General features: G+C 45.3%; 1 protein-coding gene across 5 annotated transcripts in view; it reads right to left on the reverse strand.

Moving 5' to 3' along the window:
* Positions 1 to 12845, reverse strand: part of HECW1 (HECT, C2 and WW domain containing E3 ubiquitin protein ligase 1) — a 448536-nt gene that overhangs the window by 247484 nt on the left and 188207 nt on the right. For 4 of the 5 annotated variants that reach the window (XM_049096371.1, XM_025449281.3, XM_049096372.1 and 1 more), the window contains exon 3: positions 2490 to 2814. In XM_049096371.1, the coding sequence (XP_048952328.1) occupies positions 2490 to 2814 (325 nt within the window). Of the gene's footprint in view, positions 1 to 2489; positions 2815 to 5958; positions 6166 to 12845 lie in introns of those variants that run through there. The other variant, XM_049096374.1, reaches the window with a different exon arrangement.

Here is a 12845-nt window from a genome sequence, read left to right on the forward strand (position 1 = left end):
GAGGGCAGCCAAATGGGATTTCACTGATAATAATAGCAATGATGCTACTGTCACTGCCCCCTTACTGGGTTCCTAGCTAAGGACAGCGCTTGGGTCAATGAGATGCCACACACCTCTCTCCACATCCAGGTGCCTATCCAGATGCCTCATTCTCTCTACGGCAGAAGAAAAGTCATGTTTGCCTGAGGAGCCTCATAGGTCAGAATGAAAGCATCGCAAACCTGGCCTCACGTGGGCATTTTCGTTGTCTACTGATGGGGAATGGTCCCTAGCTGACACTGCACCAGGATGTGCTGAGATGTTCCCATGGGCAGCATGGGGTGTGACAACGGGCCAGGCAGCTGTGTGGGCTTGGGAGCCACTGCACTGGCATTACTTCCGTGGTGAAACGACAGCTTAAATTAAATCATCACCTCTATAATTTGAGGCCTACATCAGTGATTCGATCTTTGGCAAGGCACCGCAAATCTGACAGATACATTACGAAGGACCTACAAATTATGAACTCTTAAGACTCGCAGATAATTTTGGATTTGGAAATTATTTCTGAAATGCTATGTTGCTGAAAGTGTTGGCGTTTTGCATTAAATAGCTTCACAGTTATATATGTGCAGCTACTATGAGAAGAACAAACTGTCAAGTTAAGATTCTAAGATGATGAACTGTGTTTACTTTTGTCTTAGTCAAAATGTCATGTTAACACCAGATATGATTCATTCCCAGAGTTTCACGACATCCGATGGTGCTGACCACTCCTTCCTTCCTCCACCACCTTCTCTTGACTTTTGTGACGTGGTCTCCCAGTTTGGTCTGAAGTCTCCATCCCTCCTCCGCCTCCTCTCTGACGGCCTCCTCTGTCCCCTCTCTGATGGAGGCTTTCTGGCACTGTTTCCTACACAGTCCACAGTGACCTCATCAACTCTCGGGGTGCCAATGACCCCAACTTCCACCGCCACCCAGATCTAGAGCTGAGCTTCAGACCTGTCCATTCCTTCACTTTGGATGAATGTTCTTGGGTGTCCCACCTTTCCCCCAATACATGCTCCTCCTCCAATGGATCCCTGACCTGGGAATGGGTGGCATCAGAACTCACCACTGCAGGAAGCTTCAGCTTTAAAGAGTTGCTTCAACACTAGATCTGGGGCCAAAAATCTAATGGCCTAAGGTGCTAAACAAGTGACATTCATAACAAAAGTAGTGATGGTGGCAGAGCGACTGTGGCAAAACTGAAGGGTACAGACCATACACGAGGCAGTTAATGCTTAACTTTAGCAGACTTAAGCCGAGTGGAATTGCAGGCTCAGTCTGCCAAGTGGAGGGCTTTGTGAAAGAAGCTAGAAATTTGATTTCGATATGAAATCTCTACATTCTTCAATGTTGATAACCAATCAAATTCAAAACAATATGGACCCAAAAGATGTTGGTGGGCTCTTATTTTGCAAGCTCTGTTTTAAATCGATGGTATCCAAACAATTTTATTCAAGAACTATTTTTTTTCAGCAAATTAAATTTTACCTAAGTCCAATTTAGCCAGTAACCACGATATGTGTACCAATTTCAAAACTTGCATTTCTTCATCTTTGCAATAATGTGTATATTGTAAATATCCCAGGCAAACTGACTGCAAAACCAGAGAGCTAAAAAGATTTCTCTGACAGCTAGTCAGATAAGATCCTCTTTATTTTATCAGAAAAATGGTTCAGATTGTAAAATACTCCTAACAATCCATTGGTTTCTGTGATATTCCATGATGTTAACTCAGGCATCGTATGTCTGAATGTGTGAATTGCTCCTCGCACAGACTGAAGGCAGAAGGCTTGGCCTCCCTCGGACTGGATGCCTGACTCTAGAGACTCCTCAGCCACCACACCTTCGCTTGCTGATTAACCAGCATAAATGCACCAATTTCCACCACACCCGACTCTATCACGTACAATAGATCGAATCCATTTCTCGGGTGATTTCAAATTCATGAGTTCTGTTTTCTGCAGGACAAGGGCCTGTGCTTTTTCCTCTCAGCCATCACTCTCTTCCTCAGCCTGTGGTGTGCTTGCTCTCACCGTACGTTGAATCCAGTTACGTCTTTTGAATACAAGGTAGTAAGAATGTTGAATGAGCAGGTAAGAAGAGGCGTATGATTCTGTTGGCAACAGAGTGAAAGTCCCTCCACGGATACGGGCATATATCGGTTGTGTGTATGGTGTTGCTTTGGTCTTCTGAACATATGGACTTGAGAACAAGCTTTGGATATTTATTATTCATAAGCAGAAGGGCTTCTATACTTGCAAATGGTAATGACATTCGTGGTCAACCACATCTGGCCTTTCTATCTTAGGATTTTCTTCCACTGAATGGAGATAGCAGGAGAAGCCTCGGTGCTTGGTCTGCGGTGTTAGAATTTGGTGTGTAACACATGTGATTGCAAATCGTGCACCTTAAAGTATAGAGTTTGTTGAAATATGAAAGCATATGTAAAAGTGAACACTCACCGATGAGATACATGCCGATCCAGTCTCCAGCGTCCACCTCCTCCTTGATGTCCCAGTGGATCACCAGGTCCTGTGAGTGCCCTATGGAGTAGTAGGAGCTGCTGACCATGAGTGTGGAGCGGCTGTCTGAGGTGACCAGGTCGGTGTCACTGGTGGAGCGGGGGATGGTGACGGTGCCGTGGGGGCCGTTCCGAATGGCCATGCTGTGGAACTGGCCGGGGTTGTAGCTGTGACGGAGTGGCTCCTTGCACCGGCGTCGATTCTGGGAGTTTCTAGATGGAGACGCCATGGCGGCCAGGCCTAAAAACCTGTTCTGGTACAGATTCTGTGGGGGCAAACAGACAATTAGCGGGGGTGGAAGATACCAGCTAGGTAATCGCAGTCTTCACAGGGAAAGAAGGATGTGCTGGGAGAAGAAAGGAGCTGTGAGCGAGCAGCCCTCCAAGGGAGATTTGAAAGAGGACACAGAGCATCTTCCTCAGGGTTCACACAGGGAAGACAAGCATAAAAATGCCAGCTCCCCAAGGGGCCGTGCATTTCCACGCTCTGCTGGAGTCTGTTTCGCCTTCTCCCTCTAGCCCATGGGTCTTAGAAGGGCTCAATGGCTCTGGTGGTGTGACTGCCCCAAACGAGCTGCCATCTCTTGAGAAATCTAGCAGCAATTCAATTGGATCCAACTTTATCTTTTTTTAGGGTAGATTATGATTATGATTATGATCACTGAACATTTTAGAGATCCTTGCAGCATTCAAGACCCCAGACATACAGCCCAGAATTACAGGTGGCTGAGGCTGCTAGACCTCCATTACCACTCTCCACCCTCCAGAAATCTCCAGCCATCTGAGATTCCCATTAAGGACCTGTTCCAATCCCTTACTAATCTTTGAACACCATAATTTTCAACAAAGTCCAGTCTCAGAGAACTATGGCTCGGAGCCCAATGTTATTGTAGAAACCATTGTATCTGATGAAAAAAAAATGCATGTTTTTTGTTTGCGACATTGAGCACTTACTATGAGCTGAGCCAATGCACAGCAATAGCTGGATTGTTTTGGATACAGATGGCTTTTAAAACATGGGTCGGGAGCGGGGGGAACATCATATCAAACTTGCACAAGGGATTCTTTTTTGAAACAAGGAAGTGTGATTCTGACTTCATCAAATATATAAAAATTGGAATTTAAATATATAATTTTGAGATACCTGGCTATAAAAGTACATGCCATTCTACAAATAGGAACACTTTTGTTCTCAAGGAGAAGATTAAGGGGGTGCCTCGGTGGCTCAGTTGGTTAAGCACCAGAACCTTGATTTTGACTCAGGTCATGATCTCAGGGTAGTGAGATGGAGCCCTGCATCGGGCTCCGTGCTGTACATGGAGTCTCCTTAAGATTCTCTCTCTCCCTCTCCCTGTACCCTCTCCTCACTCCTGCTCGAACTCTCTGTCTTTAAACAAAAACAAAACAAAAAAACAACCGAAGAGAAGATTAAGGCCTGAAAATGTGTTGAGTCATACAGTTTAGATCCCAGGGCCAGCTACTTATTGCACACATCAATCAACTGCAAGTTATAGACTTTCTGTTTACTGTCATGAGGCCCAGGCCTCAGCGGCACTCTGCTCTTTGGATTACATAAGTCTGTTTAGCAGGCATTGAGGCCTGCACTTTTTCCATCTTCCAAGACCGGGGCACTTGTAAAAAGTCCATTAACCTGATGAAGCACAGTGTTGGCATTCTCCATCTCAGGCCTTAATGGCCATGTGGCAGGCCTGTTGGTTCATTATTTGAGTCTCTTGTTAGGAATTCCTCAGGTCTCCCTGGCGGTAACCATGGCATTACTATAGCCAGAAAAGCCAGACTCCAGAAAGCATCTCATCGCACTATTGGTACCATATGGTCTTTTATTTTTTTTTTAAATGCTTGTCGTGTGACAGTATGAACATGGACAGACCACGGTGTCACCTGGACGATAGGCAGAGCCCAGGGAACACGAGCCGCCCGTGCACCTCACAGGCACCCTGGCTCTTCTGAGCAGCTCACAGGGGACATCCGTAACCTGACCATCCTCCAGGGGGACTTTGTCCAGAGACCCTTGGAACATCTCCAGAAAAGAAAGGCTGCTGCTAGAGCATAACATTTCTGCAGTTTACACATGCTTGATGTGGACTATTATGGAGATTAAAAACAACTGGGAATTAAATAGTCAAGCTTATGATTGCAGGTTAAACCAAAGCTAGTGCAGAACCTACCAAATTCCAACCTGTGCATCCCTGGACATTTTACTTAATCTTCCTGGTCCTCAGTTTCCTCGTTTGTAAATGAGTTGCTGTCATCACTTAATGAGACAATGCAAATTAAGCCCTAAGCATAGAAAATACTCAATAAATAAAAATCTACTGCTAATATACTACCGGTATTGCTTTATTAAGAATGCCTCAATGAAACATAGGTCCTGGGCAGTTGGCCGGGCTCACACACTGGCCAAGGGTCCCCTCACATCATCCCAGGGCCCTCATACTTAATTCCTTCTGCAACAAACCCACAAATCATTTCTAGTCACGGTCCTGCAAGTTGTTTTTCAAAACTGAAATTCCAAGCATTAAACAGTCCAATGTATTTGTAAAGGCACCCTATATACCAATTTCTTGGAGAGGAAGGCTCCCTTTATCTGTCAAGTTTGTGCTTGAATAGGATATTTTTGCATTAATGTTGAGGCTTGAGGGAATTTGATTGATATACTATCAGCTGGTCCCTCAGAAAAAATTATAGAGTGCTTTTCTTTTGTTGAGGACACTTCTGCTGTGGTATTTTTATTAGAATTCCCTGGAAACCAGGCAACTTTCCTGAAACTGTCAAATTACACCAGTGCTACTGTCTATGTGGCATAGAAGGAACCATTAGTCAAGGAAAACGTCTGTCAGTAATTTACTGGGTTGCAATAATGGCATTTGCCCGGAATCAGTAAAGCGGCCTCAAAGCTGTTCCTTGAAGGCTGCACTCCCCACTCTCCCCACCAAAGACACTGTGTCTTTGTCCACACCCTCTCCATTTGTACTTGCAGGGATTGTATGTCTGCTTCAAGATTATGCCCCAGCACCAACTCTGCTATAACCTCCCCTTGCATCCTTTTCCCATTCCCCAAAATGTGGGCCTCAGCTCTGTGATCCCACAGGAATCCCCGTCCCCTGCAGAGATGCTGACTGTATTATGGCTAGTTGATCAATTCACACACGTCCCTTTGCAGTGAAGACTCAAAGCCAGCACTTCCTGCTCCTGGAACTGGCATGACTCCTGGCATCAAAAAAGGCCCCTGAAGCTTTAATTAATATGATTTATTTTATTCAATGAGGTCCCTCCTTTTTGCAGAAGGGGTTTAAGTTCGCTATTCAAAACAGATAAAAGATGGAAAGATATAAGTCAGTAGATAGTGCATAGAGAAAAAGAGATAAAATTTATGTACAAAGGCTCACCTAAAACTATATGCCATCGTGTCCCTAAACAGGTGTTATTGTTAAAGACTCACAACAGCTGCCTCTTGAACACAGCAGGTGGATAGCTGATCCCCAACGTGCGATTCCTTTGTGGCTACACTTTCCCGGGCCATTCACAAGGGTTCCAAGCTCACACTATAGACTCATCCGGCTGGAAGAAACAATTTAATCATTCTCCGTTCACATCTGAACTGCGAGAGATAGAGGAGGATCTGTCCTGCTTCTAAATAGCCCTGGATAAAAGACCGCTCTCTTCCAAGACAGTGATTCCATTGTTGTACAACCTCAAAATTCTTCCTAAGCTCTAAAGGCAAATCTCACGAGACAGGGACCTGCCTTCTCCTTCCTCCCCGCAAAGAGCAGGAGTGGCTCTCCCATTATCTAGGAGGAGGAAGTCAACAGTATCACTAAATTGCTTCCAGTTTCTTCTCCGTCCCACTAAGTCATTTGAGGGTCTTTTATTTTCCCTTACCTGGGTGATGGGTAATAGACACATATAAGAAACCAAGAGAATATTAGTAACAGCTTCAGTGACACTGGGATTTTCCAATTGTTTGTAATCAAGGGTGTCTACTTGTAGACTACGGTAAGCACGGATTGTAACTGACCCCCGAAAAAGCGAATCCAATGAGTGAGCCACTGAAGACAATCTGATCACATTGTGACCTACTTCATAGGGAGGAGGATTTGCTTGCTGGCTTGTTTCCTACTTGCAGCTGAAGATCCAACAATGATGTTTTGTTTACCTATTTTGCTTTCCAACTGAAATCACTCAAATTGTTAAAATGGTTTTAATTAAGTGATATGTTCTTGGAGTTTTAAAAAATCTTGGAACAGGTCTTGCACGTTTAGTGCTTTAAGTTATTCTTATGCATTAGAGTATACTGGCAAACGTGAAACCTGTAAGGAGATGGAATCTTAAAAGAAAGAAATCGTCACTTCTAGGGAAGGGACATGTTATTTTGGATTTTATTTTTTTCCGGACACACAGGGAAACAAAAGATTCTGCCGCCTCAATTTCTAACTGACAAAGTCATTAATGGCTTTTCTGTTTTGGAATACATAAAGCTGTGAGTGAGTACCATCTCAGAAATGAAGAGCAAGTGGACAAAAGCCATATCTATAATAGAGAAAATGACCCTTAAAAATTGCCTCCACCCTAAGAAATCAAAAACAGTGAGTGGATAACACAGGCCCTGAAGGAAATCTCATTAAAGTATATGAGACAAGGTTATACTAACTAGCATTATTTAGCTGAAAGAAGAGCATAATAGTTTTTGAGTTCAGGAACAGATTTTATTTTGAGCAAGTGGATGCCTTAAGCTTTTTTATCCTACACTCATCTCTGGTTATGCCATCAGAGAGGTAATGAAATAAAAAAAAAATTACACGTAACTTGTCTCTTTCTACAACGGATCTGAGAAAATTTACAACAAAAGAAATGTACAAGGAAATAAGGAAATAGAGACCAGACAAAATAGGAAGTAGCAATACGAAAAAGGATGATGATTCTGAGCGTTTAGTCTATGCAGGGAACTTGGTGCATTATCACATTAAAAACCCATCACGATCACTACTTCCTTGGTGAAAACCCAGCTCAGGATGGTGGTTCATAAACATTCCTGAGGTCCTCCAAGAAATGGGGATTTGAGCCTATTCTATGTGATTTTAAGAGTGGCCTCTTAAGCACTGTCTCCAAATTATAACATGGGCAGATATGCTTGCAGAAATTGATTCAGATACTCCTCTGATCTTCTTGAAAGCCAGGAATACAAGGAAAGCATAGTTCTCATGATCAGAATATAGAATTTTCTTCTCCCTCCAAGTTCTTAATAAAACACTTCATTTTACACTTTATCTAGAGAATACCACATGATATGGTGAACATTACCTTTAAAAAAGCACTTAGAAAAATCATAAACAGTGGCAGATTCTTGCCCAAGTTTTTGACAAAAGGCAAGGTTATACTATAAAGCGTCTCTCTGGGGCTGTGTTGTATGGCTGTGTTGACCACATTCAAAAGCCCCCTTGGCTTATTCGACCCCTTATGCCCTAGACCTCCTGCTCTCAATTCCATGCCTGTTCTCAACCTCACATCTCTCTCTGGCCTTGATGCAGATAAACTGGAGCCTAAATGACCTGTTCCATCTACGAGGGTCTTATTTCGTATCAGTGCCCCTCGACTGAGAAGCAAGTGCCAAGAGAATATGGGCCTTGACCAGCCCGTCTGGGCCTGCATTTCCAGCTAAAGCAGTACCTGGTAAGAATGTCATGGGTGCTCAATAGATGTTTTGTTGGATGAATGAATGAGTGAGTGAGTGAGTGAGTGAGTGAGTGAGTGAGTGAATGGCTCAGGAAGGGGAGCATCTGCCTCTGTATCCCGGAGCCATGACATCACGCTCTGCTGCTTGAGTTGAGGAACCTTCTCAGTGCCTAATTTGCCTAAAGCACAGGCTTGTTGCCCAGAATCCCCCATTACCAGTTCCTGAATGATACTGGTAAAAAGGGAGAGGTGTGGATGAGATGAGATCCCACCCCTGCCTCCCCTTCTGGGTCTCACATCCTGAGATCTGAGTCCTGCCTGTACCTTTGTACGTCTGCTTGGGAACAGCTGTGGGTGAGTGAGGTCACGGGACAGAGGTGGCCGTGACTTGCCAGATGGCCAAGCACTTTGGAGGAGGAAAGTGGGAGGAGACTGCAATGTTACCATCTCTAGCCAACTCTTCAGTTCCTATCACACCTGTCTCTGAGACAGTGTTTTTAGCCTCAAAGCCATGTGTTGAAAAGGCTGTGTTTTGTGCTGGCCATTGTACAGAAGAATATCACAGAATTATATAAACTAAATTGTGTGGGCTCCTTTTTTTTGAAAAAGAAATAGAATCCCACACATTGCCGGCTGGAAGGGAACATTAGGTGGAGGAAATGTTAATAAGCAAATCAAACCAAGTCAGGGAATATCCACATAGGAAGTCGTCATGATTTGACAGACAAGGGACTTGTTAAAGAGACAGTCAAATGAATTATTTTAGGAACACAAAAGGCCTTACCACTAACGAAAAAAGTCCAACAATAGGTTTAAGTGAGTGGAACAGCCTCCACCCCACTTCTCTCTGGAGCCCCCAGTGATGGCAGCAGAAGAAAATCTTTGCTCCTTGTTGCTCCAATGTCATTCTCGCTCCTTATGCTTAGGAGAGGTGACCAGGAGGCCTGGCCATGCTTTGCAGGATATGCAACTTTTACCACTTTGGTCAAATACGGAATTTTTTTGTGCAACCCTGAGCCACTTGGGAGGTTTATGCTTGGAGATGTTCAAGAATGAAGCTGTCAGAGTCTGGGCAGTTACTACAGCCAGAATAATCAGTGGGGGATGTAGGTGAGGAGAGCAAGAAAGATAGGAGGCGGGGGATCTTCCTATGTTATTTAAGGGAAATTCCTGATCTCTAGCAGCATCTCCTTCTGCTCTATATGAAAAAAAAAGTCATTGAAAGTGGTATTCCTCTGTGTGTGTGTGTGTGTGTGTGTGCATGTGTGTGCGCATGTGTATTGTGTGTGTGTGAGAGAGAGAGACAGAGAGACAGAGAGGCAGACAGATGGACTCACAGACAGGGACAGAGAATGAATAGGAATGCACAGATGACTTTCCCTTTTCAATCTCAGACATGTCCTTTTCTCCCGCAGGAGGGTTCCATCTCGATGCAAGTTGGGAAGGTCCCTTCTTTATGTGTTCACACCCACTGAAGTAAAGGATATGCTTCTATTTCCCAGAACCACAGTGATGGTCCAGCAGGTCATGGCAGCCAGGCCCCAGAGATCCTGCTGGCCACCCCGGAGCCACCTGGTGGGCGTGCAGGGGAGCAATCTGGCTACAGAGCTGGGCAGCCATGAGCAACAGCCCTGATCACCACAGCTCCACTCCTGGAGCTCCCCAGAGCTGCTGTACCAAGTGGGGTGACTGTCTCTTCCATACCCAGGCACCACCACCTGCCTAACGACAGTCTAGTCTTCAGAACCTGACCTCTAAAACCGAGTCACACAGACTCCCAGAGCGACCGGTGGGAAGTCATGTTCATTCCCTCCTGCTGCTGTCGAAGGGCAGTGGCCTGCCCTGGGCACAGCATGTGAGTAGCAGAGCCACGAATGGAACCCAGAACCCAAGCCCCACGGCTTGGACCCCACTGCCTCTCTGAGGAGGCAGCCTCAGGCTTGCAGAGGATGTAAGGCACCGTGTGTTCTCCTCCTCTATTCAGAAACCTGTTTAGATTTGCTAATAGGCAATGTGGCCCGACAACGAACAGGGTTCTAAGAAGGACATTTGAGCAGGATTGCAAATGAGGTGCTATGTTTGCATACACAGTGAGGTTAATGTTCAAATACCTTAGTATTTGTCATGGAGGTTCAGGGTGCTGTATAGATGCTCTCTTAAATTTTTCCATCCCCTGGCAGGTTGGACCTAGCAAAGTTGGTGAGATTTTTAAGTAAACTGTCTTTTTGTTTTCTTCCTTTAGCCCATTCAATGAGCAAATGTTGAGTCATTAGTGTGTACTAGACACGGTGCCAAGTATCAAGTATGCAGAGAGACGTGAATTAAACAGTGCTCCTACCCTCGAAGGGTTTTGTGCAAGAGGCAAACATTTAAGCAGTCAACTCTGACACAATGACAAGGACCATGACAAGAGTGGTAGGCAGGGTCCTCACGGGAGGGAGAGGGATGCTGGAGATGCCTTCCCAGATGGGAGAACAGTAATAGTGTATTTGGAAGGAGGAGTAGGAAGGTCACCAACTGGTCAGAGGCAGAGGGAAGTCCCAGCTAAGCAGAAGGAACCTGTGTATAAAGGCAGAGCTTTACAAACAAGCGTGGCGCGCCAGTGTTTTCAGCAGAGCTCCTCCTAGCTGCCTGCCAGAGAGTGCCAGGGGGAGCAGCGAGAAATGGGAGACGAGGGGGTCCCAGGACACACCAAGACATAGGATCTTCCCCTTTAGAGGATGGGGTGGGGTGGGCGGGAACAGGAGATTTTTTGCTCTAGGAAATGATACAATCTATTCACCTTAGAAACATCACCCTATAGCAGTGAGAGGAAAGCAAGGGGAGAGGATTCCTCTGTGTCTGGAGAAGCCTCTACTACAGCAATCCTGAAAACCAAGGACACCTCAGGGAGAAGCTTCATCAGACAATCCCTTAAGACTAAAACCACAGGGCCATCTGCAACCCAGGGGCTAAGATCCACTGTGGGAGGATGACAGGTAAAGGAACAAGGTATGGCCTGTGTCCTTGAGGGGGGTGGATGAGGGGTAAATGGAGGAACAATCCAAAGGCACAGTCACAGAGACCACATACGGCACCGAGTGTGGCCTGTTTCTGTTGGGATCTCGTGGCCATTGCATTCAACCAGGAGCAGGGCAGTGCCCTACACCACACTTAGCGCATTCTAGGGCAAGTGGTAACTGTGCCTGATTCTACCACTGGGGACACTGCGTCATTTAATAACATGTGCCCCAGGATACTTTGCTCCTCAGAACTGATCAAGAGAAGTAAATTTCAGGACTTTTGCATCTTTCATTTTCAAAGCTTGGACGACACATCAACACAAACTGAATTGGACTGACTTTCTGGAACATACTGTATTTATAATCTTACTTTGCCATAGAATACAGTACAAAGGCTAGTCTTCACTGTTATATAGCAAAGTAATGTCACCAGTGATGTAGTAGAGCTCACTAACACATAAGTCAAACACACGTGAGCATGTACAACATGACCTGTACCGTGCTGGAGGTGAGGCCTATGCTGGATATTATCTGGTGGTGAGAAAATACAGAAACTAATTATTTCAACCTAGGGTGAAACACAAACAAGTTTAGAGGGATTCACAAGATAGGAAGATAATTACTCATTTTGTCAGATAGGGAAGGAAACAAGACTTAGGGAGAATCGGAGAAAGAACATTTTTTTTCTTTTTTTAAGGCAGAAGGAACATATGCAAAGGCAAGACAAGAGTTATAAAGACTGTCCACATGTGTCCAGGGGACTGGAAGACCAGGGTGCCTGAAGCAGAGGGTATGTGGGGCAGGAGCAGTTTAAAGATTTTATTCGTTTATTCATGAGAGACACAGAGAGAGAAGCAGAGACACAGGCAGAGGGAGAAGCAGGCTCCCTGTGGGGGGCCTGATGTGGGACTGGGATCATGACCTGAGCCAAAGGCAGACGCTTAACCGCTGAGCCACCCAGGTGCCCCAAGACCAGTTTTAAGGCCAAGTGTGCCAAGTTAAGGATAGAGGGGTTTCTTTTGGGGACACTGAGCCCTGTTAAAGCCAGGGAAAGAGTCAGTGGTGGCCTCACCTACCTTGTGCTTTCATGAAACTGTGCTGCTGAACACCTTCCTTCACCAACAATGCAGCAGAAGTTTCTACCAAAGCACTAGAAGAACTACTGGCCAAGGGGCTAGATATGCACAGCTAGGGAAGAACCAAAGAATCCTCAGGAGGATAAGGGTTCATCCACACTGCTCTTTCAGACCACCTGTCAGGACAGGGGGAGCACCATCCTGGACTGCAGCTCTAACAGAAGGGCCAATCTTGAGGAACGCGAACCAGATGGCCTATTACCGGTACACAGGGGACCTGAAGTTGCCGCAGCAGCACTTCCTTTTGTTATCAAGCAGATAAATTCAGTGTTAAGACTTGAGACCATTTTTTTGGAAGACAACTTAGAGCAGTGATGAAGAGGCAAATAGCATCTGGTCTCTCTCTCTCTCCCTTCTGTGTCATTCTTGTCTTTGTATCCCTTGAGAAGTGACGTGGCCAGTTCATATCCCAGAGGGAGTCACAGGTAATACGTTCCTTCCCAAGTGCCTTCCCTCCCATCATTG

The sequence above is a fragment of the Canis lupus genome, chromosome 18 (assembly GCF_003254725.2).
Source record: "Canis lupus dingo isolate Sandy chromosome 18, ASM325472v2, whole genome shotgun sequence".
In the NCBI taxonomy this organism is placed as follows: domain Eukaryota; kingdom Metazoa; phylum Chordata; class Mammalia; order Carnivora; family Canidae; genus Canis; species Canis lupus.